The sequence below is a fragment of the Oncorhynchus clarkii genome, chromosome 12 (genome assembly GCF_045791955.1).
Source record: "Oncorhynchus clarkii lewisi isolate Uvic-CL-2024 chromosome 12, UVic_Ocla_1.0, whole genome shotgun sequence".
NCBI classification, from domain to species: Eukaryota; Metazoa; Chordata; class Actinopteri; order Salmoniformes; family Salmonidae; genus Oncorhynchus; species Oncorhynchus clarkii.
Genome location: NC_092158.1, coordinates 18,575,461 through 18,596,088, shown reverse-complemented (window position 1 = coordinate 18,596,088; position 20,628 = coordinate 18,575,461). Strand labels below are relative to the sequence as shown.

Below are 20,628 nucleotides of genomic sequence, written 5' to 3'. Positions count from 1 at the left end.
AACTCAGCGAACACTCACTTGGGGCAAACAATGGACGAAATGTTTAAAACCTTAACACATTAAAAAGGAAAACACATCGGATCAAAGGACAGCAATGCAACAACATCGGTCAGAGGGCAGGAATCGTATACATGCATGTCAAACCACTCAACCATGTTCTACAAGAGATAGCAACAGGCCTGGACAGGGTCAAATCAAAAAAACATCCTCCAGCCACCTGTCAGACAGGGGTTGAGGTGCTAAATCGACTTCCCAAATGGCACCCTATTCAGACCCGGCCCTCTGGCCAGAAGTAGTGCACTATATGGAATATGGTGCCATTTTGGACTTATTTCAAGTCTGCAGATCCCTACACCTCGGATAAGGGTTTATGCAGATCTTAGTCTCGAGGGAGGAGACCGAAACAAGGATGAAGCCAACTAGAGCCATGACAGATACAGTATCCAACAGGGAACAAAATATATAAAACAAATTGGTCCAATAAGTGATCCGATTCCAATAACATATACTGAGGACTGTAAAATAACATTCTAGTCTGATTAAAAGGATTGGCTTTGAGTGTCTTGGATACAAATGAAGCCTGTCTCATAATTAACTAACAATTATAGTTACAGGCAATTTAAATTTACTTTCTGTGCAAATCGTTTTTTAAATGTGAATAGGAGGCGTGTGATTGGGGGTCGGTACACTACTATTGACCAATCAGGACAAACCCCTATATGAATCATGGGAGACAGGAAGTAGAGCAGCTGACTTCCTCTTCTTTGTGAGCTTGGTGACATCATCATCATGTAGTCATCATGGAAGGGTTTGGTTGGTCGACCTCACTGCTCGTGAGCAGCACTCATGCCTCGAACCTGACCTGAACTACGCAGCTGGCGGAGGAAGTAAACAGATTATAGTCATGCATGTGTCACACAGTGAAGGACAAAAATGTGTGTCTGTAGGAGAGACTGAGGTGATGGAGTGAACATATTCTCTCTTTCCATCATATATATATATATATATATATATATATATATATATATATATATATATATAATGTAGCAACAGCTAAACGTACTACATTGTGAACTAATGGCCAATGTTTAGTTCATGAAATAGAGAATAATGTTTCCTCTTTACTAGCAGTCACATCACTTCAACCCTTCTCCATCATAGTGAAAACTCTCCTCTTTCCATCTGTAGGCAACATGATACATGCAGAAAGATGGCAGAGAGCAACAGGGTAGGAGCGCTGCCCCAACACCTGGAACCACACACATACAGACCACACCATGTTAATAAGACAGCAAGGGGACAAAAGGTTTCAAAGAGGTAAGGAGGAGAAGAAGTCATGCAGTGGGAGCTGAGGAGCAGAACTGCAGAGAGACAGGATGCAGACACCATGGAAAAAAAGAGAAACGGAATGAGAGCCCCACATGCAGATAGAGCTCCAAAACCACCACAGACTGAACCAAAAGCAGATTGTTTCATTAGACAGGCAACATGCAGCTGGAAAAAGGGAGAAAAACGTGATGAGCAACAAATTAATGGGGGGGATCGAGAGAGATGAGAGCAGGTACAGGATGAGTGGATCGAGAGAGATGAGAGCAGGTACAGGATGAGTCTCCAACACCACGATGATGTAATTTCTTGTGTCCTGTTGGGGAACTTACTCAGCCTGTCTCTGACCTATAGGGGCGGGGTTACTCTTCCGTTGCCGAGGTTCCTCTAACGGTGCCCTTCTCACGCATCTAAAGGCAGCAGAGTAGAACTGTCAGCTGGACCAATCAGAGAGCTTCATAGGAGGGTCAAAGGTTAAGGCCATAGGGGTTAGTGAGGGTCACGGTCAGTCCTAGATAGGTGATTTGTTGTTTATTGTGGTCCTTGATCCCTCAATGCCTCTGGAATCATGTGTTCGTGACCTTTTCATCATCTGTCCCTATCTATGCACCACAAAAAACAACAAGGCACAAGTCTAAAACCTATGAAAAAAATGGCAGACAGTGTGTGTGTTACCTCTTCCAGCTCTTTCTTGGTCTCTTCCTCCATTCGTCGGATGTCTGCCATGGTCAGCTCCACCCAGTTGTCAATCCAACAGAACAACTGGCGATGGAAGTTAGTGAAAATACGCTTCTCTTGCTTAAGGAGGGAAGATGGGGGAGGAGAGAGGGGGAGAGGGAATGAAAGGAGAGACCAGAGAACAACAATATTAGGTATCAGTCTGTTTTCTCATTGGAGGCCCTAAATGTGAAAAGGAGAAAGAGAAAAGTATTGTACCTTCTGGATAAAGTTCTCTACTTTGGTCTGCAGGCCCCACCACTTGAATTTGACAGTGACCAGTTTGTAGGCACACATCTTAGGACAGTCTGTTTTGTTCATCAGATCGTTCTGTCATAGGAGAAACACAGGAGGGATGAGGCCAAATGTATTTTTATTTTCTACAATGTTGATTTTGGGGCATTAACCTCCAGCACCACAAACGAGAGAAGCATGTTAGTGTGTGTGTGTCAATATGACTAACTATCACAGACAAGACGGGATATATGTTGACAGTAGGTAAAATCCTGTACCTTCCATTCAGGTGAGAGCGGTCCTCTGCCGGTCTTTGTAGATTTGAACAGAGCAGGATCCTCCTCTGCTTTATAATCCTGTAGTAAATAACAAAAAACATACCTTACACAACGACAATCTGCTCTGTACATGACAGACTGACCAGGTGAAAGCCATGACCCCTTATTGGCGTCACCGGTTAAATCCACTTCAATCAGTGTAGATGAAGAGGAGGAGGTTTAAGAATGATTGTGTATGTGTGCCACTCAAGAGGGTGAATGGGCAAGACAAAAGATTTAAGCCTCTTTAAAACAGTGTATGGTAGCAGGTGCCAGGCGCACTGGTTTGTGTCAAGAACTGTAATGCTGCTGGGTTTTTCACGCTCAACAGTTTACCGTGTGTATCAAGGATGGGTGGTGGACCAAAGAACATCCAGCCAACTTGACACAACTGTTGGAAGCATTGCAGTCAATATAGGGCAGCGTCCCTGTGGAATGTTTTTGACACCTTGTATGCTCTCCCCTGACAAATTGAGGCTGTTCTGAGGGCAAAGGAGGTGTTACAACTCCATTTTTGGAAGGCATTTTTAATGTTTTGTACACTCAGTGTATATACACATTACAACCCATTATAGTCATGTAGGACAGAAAATGCATTACACATGCATACTGACCAGAGTTTCCGTTAGCCGGTAATTTCCAGATTTTGGTAGATAAAATAAATGAAAATTGTCCGGGGCTGCCGTTCTGCTGAGGAGAGAGCGAAAGAGAGAGACTTGGCCTGGCTATTATTGATTGTGAAGATGAAGGCCTTTTTCATTGAAGTAAAACGAAAGTTGGAGTGTATGCCTACAGTGAAACGCCTACAAGGCAGGGCTCAAAACTACAACTAGATTGCAGCCTGCACCGATGCGACCACTCATTCACCTCATTAAAAACATCCTCTTTTTCAGGAGGCTAAAACCATGATTTGGTCAAACAGTAAAGTACATTATCCTCATGAATCCTGTACTGAAAGTGTTTGACTGCCTGCCCGTTTCTCTGGGGCCTGCAGCTGTGTCGAGCGAGCCACTCTCTCCCTCTCCCCTTTTCTGGGGGGGAAGAAAATGCTCCGCCAGAAAGAAAACAGTTTTCCGATTGTATAACATTTTAAAATACAATTGCTTGGAAAACAGCTATCCTGTTGTCACAGATGGAGAGATGATGTGCTCAGCTTTCACACTCTCCACATACGCTGCTGCTACTCTCGCATATAAATAGATAAATCTTTCTGTCTGTCAATCAATCAGTCTCAATGTCAACAGTGAAGAGGCGACTCTGGGATGCTGGCCTTCTATGCAGAGTTGCAAAGAAAAAGCCATATCTCAGACTGGCCAATAAAAAGAAAAGATTAAGATGGGCAAAAAGAACAGACACTGGACAGAGGAACTCTGTCTAGAAGGCCAGCATCCCAGAGTTGCCTCTTCACTGTTGACGTTGAGACTGGTGTTTTGCAGGTACTGTTTAATGAAGTTGCCAGTTGAGGACTTGTGAGGCATCTGTTTCTCAAACTAGACACTAATGTACTTGTCCTCTTGCTCAGTCCTGCACCGGGGCCTCCTACTCCTCTTTCTATTCTGGTTAGAGCCAGTTTGCGCTGTTCTGTGAATGGAGTAGTACACAGCATTGTACGAGATCTTCAGTGTCTTGGCAATTTCTCACATGGAATAGCCTTCATTTCTCAGAACAAGAATAGACTGATGAATTTCATAACAAAGTTATTTGTTTCTGGCCAATTTAAGCCAGTAATCGATCCCCCAAATGCTGATGCTCCAGATAATCAACTAGACTAAAGAAGGCCAGTTTCATTGCTTCTTTAGTCAGCACACACTTTTAAGCTGTGCTAACATAATTGTAAAACAGTTTTCTAATGATCAATTGGCCTTTTAAAATGATAACTTGGATTAGCTAACACAACGTGTTGTTGGAACACAGGGGTGATGGTTGCTGATCATGGGCCTCTGTATGCCTATGTAGATATTACATTAAAAAAGCTGCCGTTTCCAGCTACAATAGTCATTTACAACATCAACAATGTCTACAATGTATTTCTGATCAATTTGATGTTATTTTAAATGGACAAAAAATGTGATTTTCTTTCAAAAACAAGGACATTTGTAAGTGACTCCAAACCTTTGAACGGTCGTCTATGTATGTGTATATGTGCATATATATATATATATATATATATATATATATATATATATATATATATATATACACACACCCATACATACACACAAAAGTACGTGGACACCCCTTCAAATTAGTGGATTTGGCTATTTCAGCCACACCAGTTGCTGACTGGTGTATAAAATCGAGCACACAGCCATGCGATCTCCATTGACAAACAATGTCAGTAGAATGGCTTTACTGAAGTGCTCGGTGACTTTCAAAGTGGCACCGTCATAGGATTCCACCTTTCCAACAAGTCAGTACTTCAAATTTCTGCCCTGCTAGGGCTGCCCCGGTCAACTGTAAGTGCTGTTATTGTGAAGTGAAAATGTCTAGGAGCAACAGCAGCTTAGCTGCGAAGTGATAGGCTACACAAACTCACCAAACGGGATCGCCGAGTACTGAAGAGCATAGCTAGTAAAAATCGTCTGTCCTCGGTTGGAACACTCAGTACCGAGTTCCAAACTGTCTCTGGAAGCAACGTCAGCACAAGAACTGTTCGTTGGGAGCTTCATGAAATGTGTTTCCATGGCCGAGCAGCTGCCTAAGATCACACACAAGCCTAAGATCACCATGCGCAATGCCAAGTGTCGGCTGGAGCGGTGTAAAGCTCGCCGCCATTGGACTCAGTGGAAATGCCTTCTCTGGAGTGATGAATCACACTTCACCATCTAGCAGTCTGCCGGCCGAATCGGAGTTTGGTGGATGCCAGTAGAACGGTACCTGCCCAAATGCATAGTGCCCACTGTGAAGTTGGTGGAGGAGGAATAAACGGTCTGGGGCTGTTTTTCATGGTTCAGGCTCCTTAGTTCCAGTGAAAGGAAATCTTAACGCTACTGCATATAATGACATTGTAGTCAATTCTGTGCTTCTAATTATGTGGCAATAGTTTGGGAAAGGCCCTCTCCTGTTTCAGCATGACAATGCGCCCATGCACAAAGTGAGGTCCATACAGAAATGGTTTGTCAAGATCAGTGTAGAAGAACTTGACTGTCCTGCACAGAGCCCTGACTTTAAGCCCATCAAACACCTTTGGGATGAATTGGAACACTGACTGCGAGCCAGGCCTTATTGCCCAACATCAGCGCCCAACCTCACTAATGCTCTTGCTTCAATTTGGCCACAAGTCCCCGCAGCAATGTTCCAACATCTAGTGGAAAGCCTTCCCAGAAGAGTGGAGGCTGTTATAGCAGCAAATGGGGGGACCAATTCCATATTAATGCCCATGATTGTGGAATAATATGTTCCACATACTATTTGGTCATGTAGTGCACATAAAAGGAAGAGAAGCTTAGCCCCAGAGAGATAGAAATATGCCTGCGGTATGCTACGACATCAGCATTCATTTCTTTATACTTGTCAGATTGGCTACTCAAATACAATTTTATTGGTCACATGTGCCAAATACTTTTCAACTGCAACAGCTGTTGTAAGAAAAATAGTTGCTAAAAGAAAGAAAGAAATAGTAACACAATTTTTAATCCAACAATAATGAGGCTCTGTACAAAGAGTACCAGTACTGAATTAACGTGCATGGATACGAGGTAGCTGAGCTAATACAGTACGCCCTACAGTATGCCCAGGGCCTTCAGAAAGTATTCACACCCCTCAACCTTTTCCACATTTTGTTGTGTTACAGCCTGAGTTTAAAATTGATTAACTTGAAGAAAGAAAATTACTGGCCTACAAACAATATCCCATAAAGTGGAATTATGTTTTTGAAATTGTTACAAATTGCTAAAAAATAAAAATCTGAAATGTCTTGAGCCAATAAGTATTTAAGCCCTTTGTTATGGCATTAATATAGGCCTAATTAGTGGTCAAATCTCCGACAGCTGAACCGTGAGTTGGGACAATTATTGTTTTAGGAAAGTAAAAAAACAAAACAGGCTATAAAATGTTGCATATGCTACACATCAAAACAAGAAATAGTGTTTCTGTAATTAGCTATAGGCTGATTTTAAGGACATGTAAATGAGGCTCATTTAGCCAATATGATGGCGCTGGCTGTGTGAGTGGATGGCTTAATGGGTACCAATGCATATGGATGACTGATACATTTCTCAAATGTCCAATAAATACAAATCTCAAGGTAACTTGTGCAGTGCAACATTTTCCTAATAGAAACCCTGATACTGACAACAATATATATACACAGTACAGCTCCATTCTAGTCCTGCAGGAGAGAACACGCACACAGGGAAAGTCATGACTTGGAGTTGTGTATATACTATTGTTCATTGAGTTAATAGTATCTGGAATGTAGCCGCTCCATACTTCTTGATTTTCACATATTGTGTGTAGAATCAGAAGAGTGGATGATATGACGCTTTGGGGAACAGAGATCAACGCCATGCCCTTATGATGCAGGAAAGCCATTGGAGCAGCATGATGGCAGGCGCACACCCAACCACACACAGGCTCTCCCCCTGTCCCTATTTGTATCCGTCAGGCCTGTGTGTGTACCTGCAGCAGATGGCCCCTCAGATTAAGGCGTGGCCCTACCACTGATCCCCTCGTGTTATTAGATGGCTGCTGTGGGTACTATACAGGAGCCACTGCACTGTAGTCCTGGTACACTACCGGCTGAGTGGTCAGTCAGTATTGTACATGAGACTAACACTACAGACACAGTAGCCTGACTACAGACAGAGAAGAGCATGGTTTCTCAGCTACAGTGCTTGGGGACACCCATCCATTTTGTTCTAGTCATTGGCTGCGGTCCAAACACTTAAAAAGACACACTCTCGTCCACCTTATGCCCTTGGGGGAATCCCTGTCGCCATCTTGGAGGGTGGTCTAAATGATTAGCCAAGCAAGGGAAGTTTGCAACGTAATCCCCTAAGCCCTCGTTTTTAGTCGGCTTTGCGAGTGTAAAAATTATGTTCGCTCCGGGCCTGAAACTCACCATAATTCAATTTGCGACGATTGTACATCCGCTAAGAAAAATCTGCAAAAACTTAAAAACAACAATGGAGAAGTCAACATACAAGTGTAAGAAAAAATAAATGCAAATAAGCTAGAAATTTTGCTACTACGTAAAAAGTAAATATGTTTTTGTTTGGTTATCTTTTGGAAATTGTAGGAAAAACATTTTTTCCTTCAGAAGCGAATTAATTTGCTAGCTATCATACAGCAGGCGTATATTAATAATTATATATTTAATACAAGTAGACATGCACTCATAATTGACTGTAGCGCATATAAGCACCCACAATCTACCATTGGCTGAAAACACAATCATCACAGGATGATCGAGTGACGAATTTCCAGCCGAGGGTGGTCCATTTAAAACTCATTCCTTCCTCACTCGCCCTGCAAGTGTATACTCGTCAGACGTCATGATACGTCATCAGAAGTGTCCACTTAATATGAGGGCTGAGGGGAAGTGTCTTTAAAGTGTTTGGACCGCAGCCATTGATGTACTGAATCAGATGTGAGCGCTGTGCACCACCAGAGGGCAGCTCTCTGAAAGACAGACCACTCAGCTCTCTGAAAGACACACCACTCAGCTCTCTGAAAGACACACCACTCAGCTCTCTGAAAGACACACCACTCAGCTCTCTGAAAGACACACCACTCAGCTCTCTGAAAGACACACCACTCAGCTCTCTGAAAGACACACCACTCAGCTCTCTGAAAGACACACCACTCGAGTGTTGGTCAGTTAGGGAAATAAAAGTGCTGAAACATGTTGGCTCACTATTTATAAAGAAGATGGAGAACAGGGATGAAAAATACTGGAGTTTTGGCGTAGGTACAGACGACTAGTGCTAGATAACTCTACCTATAGTAACCAAATATTTATAAAAATGTACAAATCTATACTTTGAGTCAAATATCGATTGTCCCAAAAATGATATTGCGATACGTAATTGTATCCATCACTACTACACAGGGTCAAGTCTACTAGCAGAAATCTCCTGATTAAGCTGTTATGTTAGGTCCTGTACAATATGGCACATCAGCGGTATGTCAGTAAGGTGATGTATAGATCAGAGTTTCTACACAGTGCCTTGCGCAGGCCTATCCTCTGGAGGACAGGAATGGACTGCCAGGCTAACAGCAGCAGACACAGGGCTAGGAATGACACTAGACTGGCAGGCTAACAGCAGCAGACACAGGGCTAGGAATGACACTAGACTGGCAGGCTAACAGCAGCAGACACAGGGCTAGGAATGACACTAGACTGGCAGGCTAACAGCAGCAGACACAGGGCTAGGAATGACACTAGACTGGCAGGCTAACAGCAGCAGACACAGGGCTAGGAATGACACTAGACTGGCAGGCTAACAGCAGCAGACACAGGGCTAGGAATGACACTAGACTGGCAGGCTAACAGCAGCAGACACAGGGCTAGGAATGATACTAGACTGGCAGGCTAACAGCAGCAGACACAGGGCTAGGAATGACACTAGACTGGCAGGCTAACAGCAGCAGACACAGGGCTAGGAATGACACTAGACTGGCAGGCTAACAGCAGCAGACACAGGGCTAGGAATGACACTAGACTGGCAGGCTAACAGCAGCAGACACAGGGCTAGGAATGACACTAGACTGGCAGGCTAACAGCAGCAGACACAGGGCTAGGAATGACACTAGACTGGCAGGCTAACAGCAGCAGACACAGGGCTAGGAATGACACTAGACTGGCAGGCTAACAGCAGCAGACACAGGGCTAGGAATGACACTAGACTGGCAGGCTAACAGCAGCAGACACAGGGCTAGGAATGACACTAGACTGGCAGGCTAACAGCAGCAGACACAGGGCTAGGAATGACACTAGACTGGCAGGCTAACAGCAGCAGACACAGGGCTAGGAATGACACTAGACTGGCAGGCTAACAGCAGCAGACACAGGGCTAGGAATGACACTAGACTGGCAGGCTAACAGCAGCAGACACAGGGCTAGGAATGACACTAGACTGGCAGGCTAACAGCAGCAGACACAGGGCTAGGAATGACACTAGACTGGCAGGCTAACAGCAGCAGACACAGGGCTAGGAATGACACTAGACTGGCAGGCTAACAGCAGCAGACACAGGGCTAGGAATGACACTAGACTGCCAGGCTAACAGCAGCAGACACAGGGCTAGGAATGACACTAGACTGGCAGGCTAACAGCAGCAGACACAGGGCTAGGAATGACACTAGACTGGCAGGCTAACAGCAGCAGACACAGGGCTAGGAATGACACTAGACTGGCAGGCTAACAGCAGCAGACACAGGGCTAGGAATGACACTAGACTGGCAGGCTAACAGCAGCAGACACAGGGCTAGGAATGACACTAGACTGGCAGGCTAACAGCAGCAGACACAGGGCTAGGAATGACACTAGACTGGCAGGCTAACAGCAGCAGACACAGGGCTAGGAATGACACTAGACTGGCAGGCTAACAGCAGCAGACACAGGGCTAGGAATGACACTAGACTGGCAGGCTAACAGCAGCAGACACAGGGCTAGGAATGACACTAGACTGGCAGGCTAACAGCAGCAGACACAGGGCTAGGAATGACACTAGACTGGCAGGCTAACAGCAGCAGACACAGGGCTAGGAATGACACTAGACTGGCAGGCTAACAGCAGCAGACACAGGGCTAGGAATGACACTAGACTGGCAGGCTAACAGCAGCAGACACAGGGCTAGGAATGACACTAGACTGGCAGGCTAACAGCAGCAGACACAGGGCTAGGAATGACACTAGACTGGCAGGCTAACAGCAGCAGACACAGGGCTAGGAATGACACTAGACTGCCAGGCTAACAGCAGCAGACACAGGGCTAGGAATGACACTAGACTGGCAGGCTAACAGCAGCAGACACAGGGCTAGGAATGACACTAGACTGGCAGGCTAACAGCAGCAGACACAGGGCTAGGAATGACACTAGACTGGCAGGCTAACAGCAGCAGACACAGGGCTAGGAATGACACTAGACTGGCAGGCTAACAGCAGCAGACACAGGGCTAGGAATGACACTAGACTGCCAGGCTAACAGCAGCAGACACAGGGCTAGGAATGACACTAGACTGGCAGGCTAACAGCAGCAGACACAGGGCTAGGAATGACACTAGACTGGCAGGCTAACAGCAGCAGACACAGGGCTAGGAATGACACTAGACTGGCAGGAATCTTTCATGGACAGAAGCACGTAACACAAACGTTAGAGGAGCAGACTGTGCGACTAACAAGGAACTTTGTTCCGGTGTTGTGCTGAAAATCTCCCCCCTGACAGAATCCCCCACCCTGCAACTTGCAATGCAAGTTGAGATTTCTGATCATGTCAGGCTGCGTTTCATTAGATTTTTTATGGTTGTTTGATCGCGAGGGAGACACTAGTAATGTCTGCAGTTTTCGGCTTGGCTTTTTGTTTCAAGTGTATTAGTCTATAAATAAATCTCTTTGCCAAAATTCGTTATCTCTCCCATGTCTTATTCAACTAGTAGTTGTTCTGAAATGTTCATTGCTTGCCTACATTTTTCTCCCTCCTCTATGTTTAATATAACACACATACATTATTATTTTCGGTTGCCTATCCTGACGTGAAGGTTGTTCTATAGAAAGTATATGACTCTGATGTGTGCCACAAAGTATGACACTAGCCACAAAATTAAGGAAATTAGAAGGGGGGGTTCGGCAAGGCCATTTTCTTGCCTACCGAAATTCCACCCCCACCCCTTCTATCTTGGGACTGCAAGGCCTGACACACTTCAGAATAATTTTTCTAGCTCATGTTGACCAGTAGTGTGTGCCACAGAAAGTATTTGACTCTAGCCACAAAATTAAGGAAATTAGAAAATAGCCTTGCCTAATTTCCTTAAATTTGTGGCTAGAGTCAAATACTTTCTGTGGCACACAGGCAAGCAATAAACATTTCAGAACAACTACTAGTCAAATAAGACATGGGAGAGATGCCGAATTTTGGCAAAGAGATTTATTTATAGACTATTTGTTTTCAAATGTGTTAGCCAAACCGAAAACTGCAGACAATACTAGTGCCTCCCCCGTGATCAAACCGACATAAAATGAAACAGATCAGAAATCTCAACTAGCAAGTCGCAGCAATGAACAATTGAGTGAGTGCACGTTCATGTGAAAGGGGGGGGGGATTCTGGCAGGGAGTTAGACTGACAGAGACAACCAGTCAACATGCAGTGACACAACTCCTCCACATGGGGGAGACAAATACCCTGGTGATGTAACCATCAGTGCCTGGGACAGGGGACAGGGGACAGACTACATTACCACTTGGGATAAGAGTCATGTTGATGTCACTGATCTAACATGGCTGAGTGGTTAAAAACTCACTGCTTTAGCCAATACAGTGATGTCAGGTCTGATGCGCAATTGAGGAAAGATCCATTTTTTCAAGTAGTGTTCCACGTATTCAACTAGTGTGTGTGCGCGTACGCCCACTCACCCCATGGGCCACCACATCTTTGTCTGCGATGTCGATGGGAATCACCTCCACTGTCTTCCACGTAGGACCATCCAAGTCATGCACATTTTCTAGAGTTCCCATGTCAGGTTTGTGCCACGTCTCAATCTTTATCAGGAAGTCATCTTTCATATACTCGTTCTGGAGGGAGAGGAGGAGAAAAGAAAAGTGAGCAATGAAAGAAAAGGATCAAATCAAATCTCTGTCCATGTTTTAATCTAGCCTGGCAAAGCATAAATTCATTGTTGCTGATGTGGGTCAGGATGGCGGCCATGTTGGGTGTACCATTCCAAATGGTTGATAAGTTGATTCTATGGATTCTGTGGTGGGAAGGAAACTAATTCCAAGAAGGCTTTAGTGTTCACTTCCTCTATATAGTAGCCTTAAAATGTCAGCCAATTGCAAGCTTGAGAATGCCTTGAATGGAGAACCAATGGGAATCTCATACTGAGAAAGTCTTGCATGGAGTCCTGGGATGCCTAAGGCCATTTTAAACCCCACAGCTAAGCTAATTAACTGATTATCTGTTTGGGCTTGTGGGTGCAGTCTAATGCTACAGTATGTTGTTGAATAGTACTAGTCACTGGTAATGTTCCACACCTGTCCAGTAAACCCTTTACATACTGCACAGAGAAGTGATTTATTACTGGCTCGTTATCTTTCGGACACTAAAAACCTAGCTAGGCAGAAATCTAGTTTCCTCTGGTTTGGCTTTAAAGATCCTATCACTCCTCTATCTTAAGACATATAGGCTGTGAGAACTGGTTAGAACCTGTTCTCATCCGTATGTTTTTTCTATGGAAGTGGAACCAATTACCCCGTATCTCTTTTGTAAGCTCGCCTCCCCCTTGGAGGGGTAAGCAGTTCATTGTGTAAATTACTTATATAAAGACTGATTGTAAAATCTTTGAGATCCGCTGTGGTATATGCTGAGAATTCCTTTCCAGTATGTCCTGAAGGTTACTCTCCGGGTTCATCCTGAGAGTGATCTTCCTTACAATTGCTTGAATAATTATTGCTGATAGATGACTTCTGCCTAATTCCTCAAACAAGTTTTCCCTCAACAGGCTGAAACGGCATGGCTGGTTAGTGCACTACTTCACTAGCCTAGCTAACTGTGGTGTGATAGCATTAGCAACATAGCTAGCTACACAACGCCACCACGCCATAAGTCACTAATGGGATCGAGTGTCTCAAATACATTCACACAACAAACCTAGCCCACACAGACAATAGCTGGGGGAATATGAGAAAGGGAGATACCTAGTCAGTTGCACAAGAATGCATTTCAACCAAAATGTGTCTTCCGCATTTAACTCAACCCCTCAATCAGAGAGGTGAGAGGGGGCTGCTTTAATCAACGTCATCGGCGCCCGTATAGCAGTTTTGGGGATTAACTGCCTTGCTCAAGGGCAGAAGAGCAGACTTTCCCACCTTGCCGGCTCAGGGATTCGAACCAGCGACCTTTCCGTTACTGGCCCAACACTCTTAACCGCAAGGCCCCAGTGTGCATGTGTTTGTGTCAGGTCACTCACTACTCACCGTTATAACTGCCGCAGATGGAGAAAACAAGCAACAGAAGAAAAAGGGAAACAGTTTACTTTCAATAAAATAATCAGTGACAAATTACAATGTAGGCCAGTACCTTGCCAGAAGATGCCGACCCTACCGCTATGCTTGTTGATACTGGTTACATTAAGACATCCGACGTGCGATATGGGATGGAAAACGTACCTCAATGCAGGGATGGGATATGCCACTGTACTCCAAATTGTACCTTTATCCACACTGCTACGTCGAGAAGACTGAAATACTGCTATCATTTTGCAATGGCAGTGTCGGCCAATCAGCTCCTTTTGTTCAACGTGACCTACCATTCCATAATGGCTGCTGTGGGTACTGCTAGCTAGCATGAGGATGAAAAAAAGCAGTTTTTCTTCGTGATGGAGCAGTGTGGATAAAGGTAACATTTGGAGTACAGTGGCATATCCCATCCCTGCATTGAGGTACGTTTTCCGTCCCATATCTTGTACCGGCTCCAGTGTCTTAATGTAACCATGATTACGTTCCGACCCCAGTGCAGCTGATTGTAAACCAACGTAACAGTAGGGTTGGTATCTTCTTACAAGCCAGTCCCAATCAGAGATGGGCTCAATTGAGTGTTTAAACTAGAGTTGTGCTACTCACCGGTGCGACAGTATGGGTAGGCATTCCAGGCTTTTTCATGGAAAACTAATGCTCCCTCAGGTGCAATATACCTCAACCAGCCTGGGACTTTACTGCAAGGAGAGAGAGAGACAGCAGTCAATCTGCAGCCATACACACTCAGCTTTTACACAGGCAGTCCAACTCAGATCTTTTGACCAATCAGATCATCGCTTTTGCCAATAATTGACCCTTGGCTAAGCCCCACCCCTTTAGTTATTGTCACTACCTTGGTCAATATTTTCCCGGGAAGCTCAATTGCCCATTCAAAATTCTTGAGAAAACCCATCACAATGACCTCAAACTGTGTTTCTAATACACAATAAAAATTAAGCAGACTACCCCTTGCTAATCAGGAGACTCTCGGGTATGTTGTAGTGGACTGTCATTACAATTGCTTCACGGGAACATGGTAAAATGTATTTTAGTAGGCCTCCCGAGTGGGGCAGTGGTCTAAGGCACTGCATCGCAGTGCTAGCTGTGCCACTAGAGATTCTGGATTCGATCCCAGGCTCTGTCTCAGCTGGCCACGCCCGGGAGACCCATGGGGTGGCGCACAATTGGCCCAGCGTCATCAGGGTTAGGGGAAGGTTTGGCTGGCAGGGATGTCCTTATCCCATCGCGCACTAGCAACTCCTGTGGCGGGCCGGGCACAGTGCATGCTGACACGGTTGCCAGGTATACAGTGTTTCCTCTGACACATTGGTGCGGCTGGCTTCCGGGTTAAATGGGCATTGTGTCAAGAAGCAGTGCGACTTGGTTGGGTTGTGTTTCGGAGGACGCAAGGCTCTCGACCTTCGCATCTCTCAAGTCCGTACGGAAGTTGCAGCGATGAGACAATACTGTAACTACCAACTGGATACCACAAAGTTGGGGAGGAAAAAGGGGGAGAAAAATAATACAAATGTATTTTAGTGCGGATAGCCGCTCGGAATGCGCTGTCAGCATGCAGTCAAAGTTACTAACCACTTTTGGAGCCAACTAGTGCTCTTAAATCGTATCCTGACATTGACAGCAGATGACATCCAGTGCATTCGGAAAGTATTCAGACCCCTTCCCATTTTGCTAGGTTACGGCGTTTTTTTTTACTCTTTTTTAAAAATAATTCCCTCATCAATCTACACACAATACTCCATAATGACAAAGCGAAAACAGGTTTCAAGAAATGTTGAGTCTCATAGCAAAGTGTCTGAATACTTATGTAAATAAGGTATTTCCGTTTCTTATTCTAAGCATGTTTTTGCTTTGTCATTATGTGTAGATTGATGAGGGAAAAAAACGATTTAATACATGTGGAAAAAGTCAAGGGGTCTGAATACTTACCGAATGCACTGTATATTTGGAGAAAACAAGATATATTAACTGGCTAGCTAGCTAATGTTAGCAATGTTTTCAATGATGGTCAATGAGACAGAGCTAGCTAACCAGCTATCAAACAATGAAACAAATGCATAATTCCGGATTTAAAAAAATATTCCATCAGGCTATGCATTTCATGACTCACAGTCGCAAGTACCCCTGCTGCACTGTTAAATTATTTAGCCATTTAAACAATCCTTTTTTAAATGATAATGCCGTTTTTGCCATTGTCCTCATTGGTTTACATGCATTTGAAACCAGAGCTTATCTGAGGAGAGGGGACTCTAGCTTGTTTAACAACCAAGCGATTGGTTGCCCACAATTCTGGGAAGGGCCTTAGTGAAGGGTCAATTAGGCAAAACGCAGTCTGATTGCAGGGCTTCCCAAACTCGGTCCTGGGGCCCACCCTGGGAGCACGTTTTGGTTTTTGCCCTAACACTACATAGCTGATTCAAATAACCAACTCATCATCAAGCTTTCATTATTTGAATCAGCTGTGTAGTGCTAGCGCAAAAACAAAACATGCACCCAGGGCAGACCCCAGGACAAAGTTTGGGAAACCTTGCATTAGTGTGTATGTGTGTGTGTCTGTATTCTCCTCTTCGTCCTCACCCAGTGTATGCATCTCTTAGGTGGCAGATGTACAGTGCCTTGCGAAAGTATTCGGCCCCCTTGAACTTTGCGACCTTTTGCCACATTTCAGGCTTCAAACATAAAGATATAAAACTGTATTTTTTTGTGAAGAATCAACAACAAGTGGGACACAATCATGAAGTGGAACGACATTTATTGGATATTTCAAACTTTTTTAACAAATCAAAAACTGAAAAATTGGGCGTGCAAAATTATTCAGCCCCTTTACTTTCAGTGCAGCAAACTCTCTCCAGAAGTTCAGTGAGGATCTCTGAATGATCCAATGTTGACCTAAATGACTAATGATGATAAATACAATCCACCTGTGTGTAATCAAGTCTCCGTATAAATGCACCTGCACTGTGATAGTCTCAGAGGTCCGTTAAAAGCGCAGAGAGCATCATGAAGAATAAGGAACACACCAGGCAGGTCCGAGATACTGTTGTAAAGAAGTTTAAAGCCGGATTTGGATACAAAAAGATTTCCCAAGCTTTAAACATCCCAAGGAGCACTGTGCAAGCGATAATATTGAAATGGAAGGAGTATCAGACCACTGCAAATCTACCAAGACCTGGCCGTCCCTCTAAACTTTCAGCTCATACAAGAAGAAGACTGATCAGAGATGCAGCCAAGAGGCCCATGATCACTCTGGATGAACTGCAGAGATCTACAGCTAAGGTGGGAGACTCTGTCCATAGGACAACAATCAGTCGTATATTGCACAAATCTGGCCTTTATGGAAGAGTGGCAAGAAGAAAGCCATTTCTTAAAGATATCCATAAAAAGTGTTGGTTAAAGTTTGCCACAAGCCACCTGGGAGACACACCAAACATGTGGAAGAAGGTGCTTTGGTCAGATGAAACCAAAATTGAACTTTTTGGCAACAATGCAAAACGTTATGTTTGGCGTAAAAGCAACACAGCTCATCACCCTGAACACACCATCCCCACTGTCAAACATGGTGGTGGCAGCATCATGGTTTGGGCCTGCTTTTCTTCAGCAGGGACAGGGAAGATGGTTAAAATTGATGGGAAGATGGATAGAGCCAAATACAGGACCATTCTGGAAGAAAACCTGATGGAGTCTGCAAAAGACCTGAGACTGGGACGGAGATTTGTCTTCCAACAAGACAATGATCCAAAACATAAAGCAAAATCTACAATGGAATGGTTCAAAAATAAACATATCCAGGTGTTAGAATGGCCGAGTCAAAGTCCAGACCTGAATCCAATCGAGAATCTGTGGAAAGAACGGAAAACTGCTGTTCACAAATGCTCTCTATCCAACCTCACTGAGCTCGAGCTGTTTTGCAAGGAGGAATGGGAAAAAAATTCAGTCTCTCGATGTGCAAAACTGATAGAGACATACCCCAAGCAACTTACAGCTGTAATCGCAGCAAAAGGTGGCGCTACAAAGTATTAACTTAAGGGGGCTGAATAATTTTGCACGCCCAATTTTTCAGTTTTTGATTTGTTAAAAAAGTTTGAAATATCTAATAAATGTCGTTCCACTTCATGATTGTGTCCCACTTGTTGTTGATTCTTCACAAAAAAATGCAGTTTTATATCTTTATGTTTGAAGCCTGAAATGTGGCAAAAGGTCGCAAAGTTCAAGGGGGCCGAATACTTTCGCAAGGCACTGTATGTTTGTGTGCATGTACTACTGTACCTCTTCAGATGGTAAACTTTATGTGTGTACTGTCCCTTCTCTCCCTCTTCCTCATAGGGTTCATTAATCAGCACCTCAATGCCTTCTCCTCCCCCCGTCTCATTCTTACTGGCCTCAGCTACGGTGAACAGCTGACCAACTTGGTACTGCAACACAGAAAAAGAGAGCACAGAGAAACCGGTCACATAATATATACACTGACAAGAAAAAGTATGTGAACCCTTTGGAATTACCTGGATTTCTACATAAATTGGTCATCAAATTTGATCTGATCACAACAATGGACAACATAGTGTGCCTAAACTAATAACACACAAATACATGTATTTTTCTTGTCTATATTGAATACATAATTTAAAACATTCACAGAGTAGGTTGGAAAACGTACAGTTGACGTCGGAAGTTTACATACACTTCGGTTGGAGTCATTAAAACAAGTTTTTTCAACCTCTCCACAAATTTCTTGTTAACACACTATAGTTTTAGCAAGTCAGTTAGGACATCTACTTTGTGGATGACAAGTCATTTTTCCAAAAGTTGTTTACAGACAGATTATTTCACTTATAATTCACTGCATCACAATTCCAGTGGGTCAGAAGGAGTCGCGTTCTGTCTCCTAGAGATGAACGTATTTTGGTGCGAAAAGTGCAAATCAATCCCAGAACAACAGAAAAGGACCCTGTGAAGATGCTGGAGGAAACAGGTACAAAAGTATCTATATCCACAGTAAAACGAGTCCTATATCGACATAACCTGAAAGGCCGCTCAGCAAGGAAGAAGCCACTGCTCCAAAACCGCCATAAAAAAGCCAGACTTTGCAACTGCACATGGGGACAAAGATCGTACTTTTTGGAGAAATGTCCTCTGGTCTGATGAAACAAAAATATAACTGTCTGGCCATAATGACCATCAATATGTTTGGAGGAAAAAGGGGGAGGCTTGCAAGCCGAAGAACACCATCCCAACCGTGAAGCACGGGGGTGGCAGCATCATGTTGTGGGGGTGCTTTGCTGCAGGAGGGACTGGTGCACTTCACAAAATAGATGGCATCAGGAGGCTGGAAAATTATGTGAATATATTGAAGCAACATCTCAAGACACCAGTCAGGAAGTTAAAGCTTGGTCACAAATGTGTCTTCCAAATGGACAATGACCCCAAGCATACTTCCAAAGTTGTGGAAAAATGGCTTAAGGACAACAAAGTCAAGGTATTGGAGTGGCCATCACAAAGCCCTGACCTCAACCCTATAGAACATTTGTGGGCAGAAAATAAAAAGTGTGTGCGAGCAAGGAGGCCTACAAACCTGACTCAGTTACACCAGCTCTGACAGGAGGAATGGGCCAAAATTCCCCCAACTTATTGTGGGAAGCTTGTGGAAGGCTACCCGAAACGTTTGACCCAAGTTTAACAATTTAAAGACAATGCTACCAAATACTAATTGAGTGCATGCAAACTTCTGACCAACTGGGAATGTGATGAAAGAAATAAAAGCTGAAATAAATCACTCTCTACTATTATTCTGACATTTCACATTCTTAAAATAAAGTGGTGATCCTAACTGACCTAAGACAGGGAATCTTTACTAGGATTAAATGTCAGGAATTGTGAAAAACTGAGTTTAAATGTAAACTTCCAACTTCAACTGTATGTGAACCCCTAGGCTAATGACTTATCCAAAAGCTAATTTGATCAGGAGTCAGCTAACCTGGAGTCCAATCAATGAGATGATATTGGAGATGTTGGTTAGGGCTGCCTTGCCCTATAAAAAAAACCTCACAGAATTTGAGTTTGCTGTTCACAAGATGATGTGAACCATGCCTCAAACAAAAGAGATCTCAGAAGACCTAAGATTAAGAATTGTTGACTTGAATAAAGCTGGAAAGGGTAAAAAAAAAGTATCTCTAAAAGTCTTGATGTTCACCAGTCCAGAGTAAGAGAAATTGTCTATAAATGGAGAAAGTTCAGCACTGTTGCTTCTCTCCCTAGGAGTGGCCGTCCTGCAAAGATGACTGCAAGAGCACAGCGCAGAATGCTCAATGAGGTTAAGAAGAATCCTAGAGTGGCAGCTAAAGACTTACAGAAATCTCTAGAACATGCTAACATCTCTGTTGACGAGTCTACGATATGTAAAACACTAAACAATAATGGTGTTCATGGGAGGACATCACGGAAGAAGCAACTGCTGTCCAAAAAAACCATTGCTGCACATCTGAATTTTTCAAAAGTGCACCTGGACAACCCACACAACTGGCTCAGGTAGTGCAGCTCATCCAGGATGGCACATTAATGCGAGCTGTGGCAAGAAGGTTTGCTGTGTCTGTCAGCGTCCAGAGCATGGAGGCGCTACCAGGAGACAGGACAGTACATCAGGAGACGTGGAGGAGGCGGTAGGAGGTCAACAACCCAGCAGCAAGACCGCTACCTCCGCCTTTGTGCAAGGAGGAGCAGGAGGAGCACTGCCAGAGCCCTGCAAAATGACCTCCAGCAGGCCACAAATGTGCATGTGTCTGCTCAAACGGTCAGAAACAGACTCCATGAGGGTGGTATGAGGGCCCGACGTCCACAAGTGGGGGTTGT

The 20,628-nt window shown here is 44.1% G+C and overlaps 1 protein-coding gene across 1 annotated transcript in view; it reads right to left on the bottom strand.

Moving 5' to 3' along the window:
• Positions 1 to 582: 582 nt before the first annotated feature.
• The window catches only part of LOC139422831 (phosphatidylinositol transfer protein, beta), a 31,549-nt gene continuing 11,503 nt past the window's right edge, over positions 583 to 20,628 (bottom strand). Inside the window, exons 3-10 of the mRNA XM_071174225.1 lie at positions 18,052 to 18,197; positions 14,374 to 14,465; positions 13,729 to 13,736; positions 12,169 to 12,327; positions 2,556 to 2,633; positions 2,263 to 2,373; positions 2,002 to 2,124; positions 583 to 875 (exon numbers count right to left, since the gene is read on the bottom strand). Of these exons, the coding sequence (XP_071030326.1) occupies positions 825 to 875; positions 2,002 to 2,124; positions 2,263 to 2,373; positions 2,556 to 2,633; positions 12,169 to 12,327; positions 13,729 to 13,736; positions 14,374 to 14,465; positions 18,052 to 18,197 (768 nt within the window). The 3' untranslated portion in view covers positions 583 to 824. The remainder of the gene's footprint in view (positions 876 to 2,001; positions 2,125 to 2,262; positions 2,374 to 2,555; positions 2,634 to 12,168; positions 12,328 to 13,728; positions 13,737 to 14,373; positions 14,466 to 18,051; positions 18,198 to 20,628) is intronic.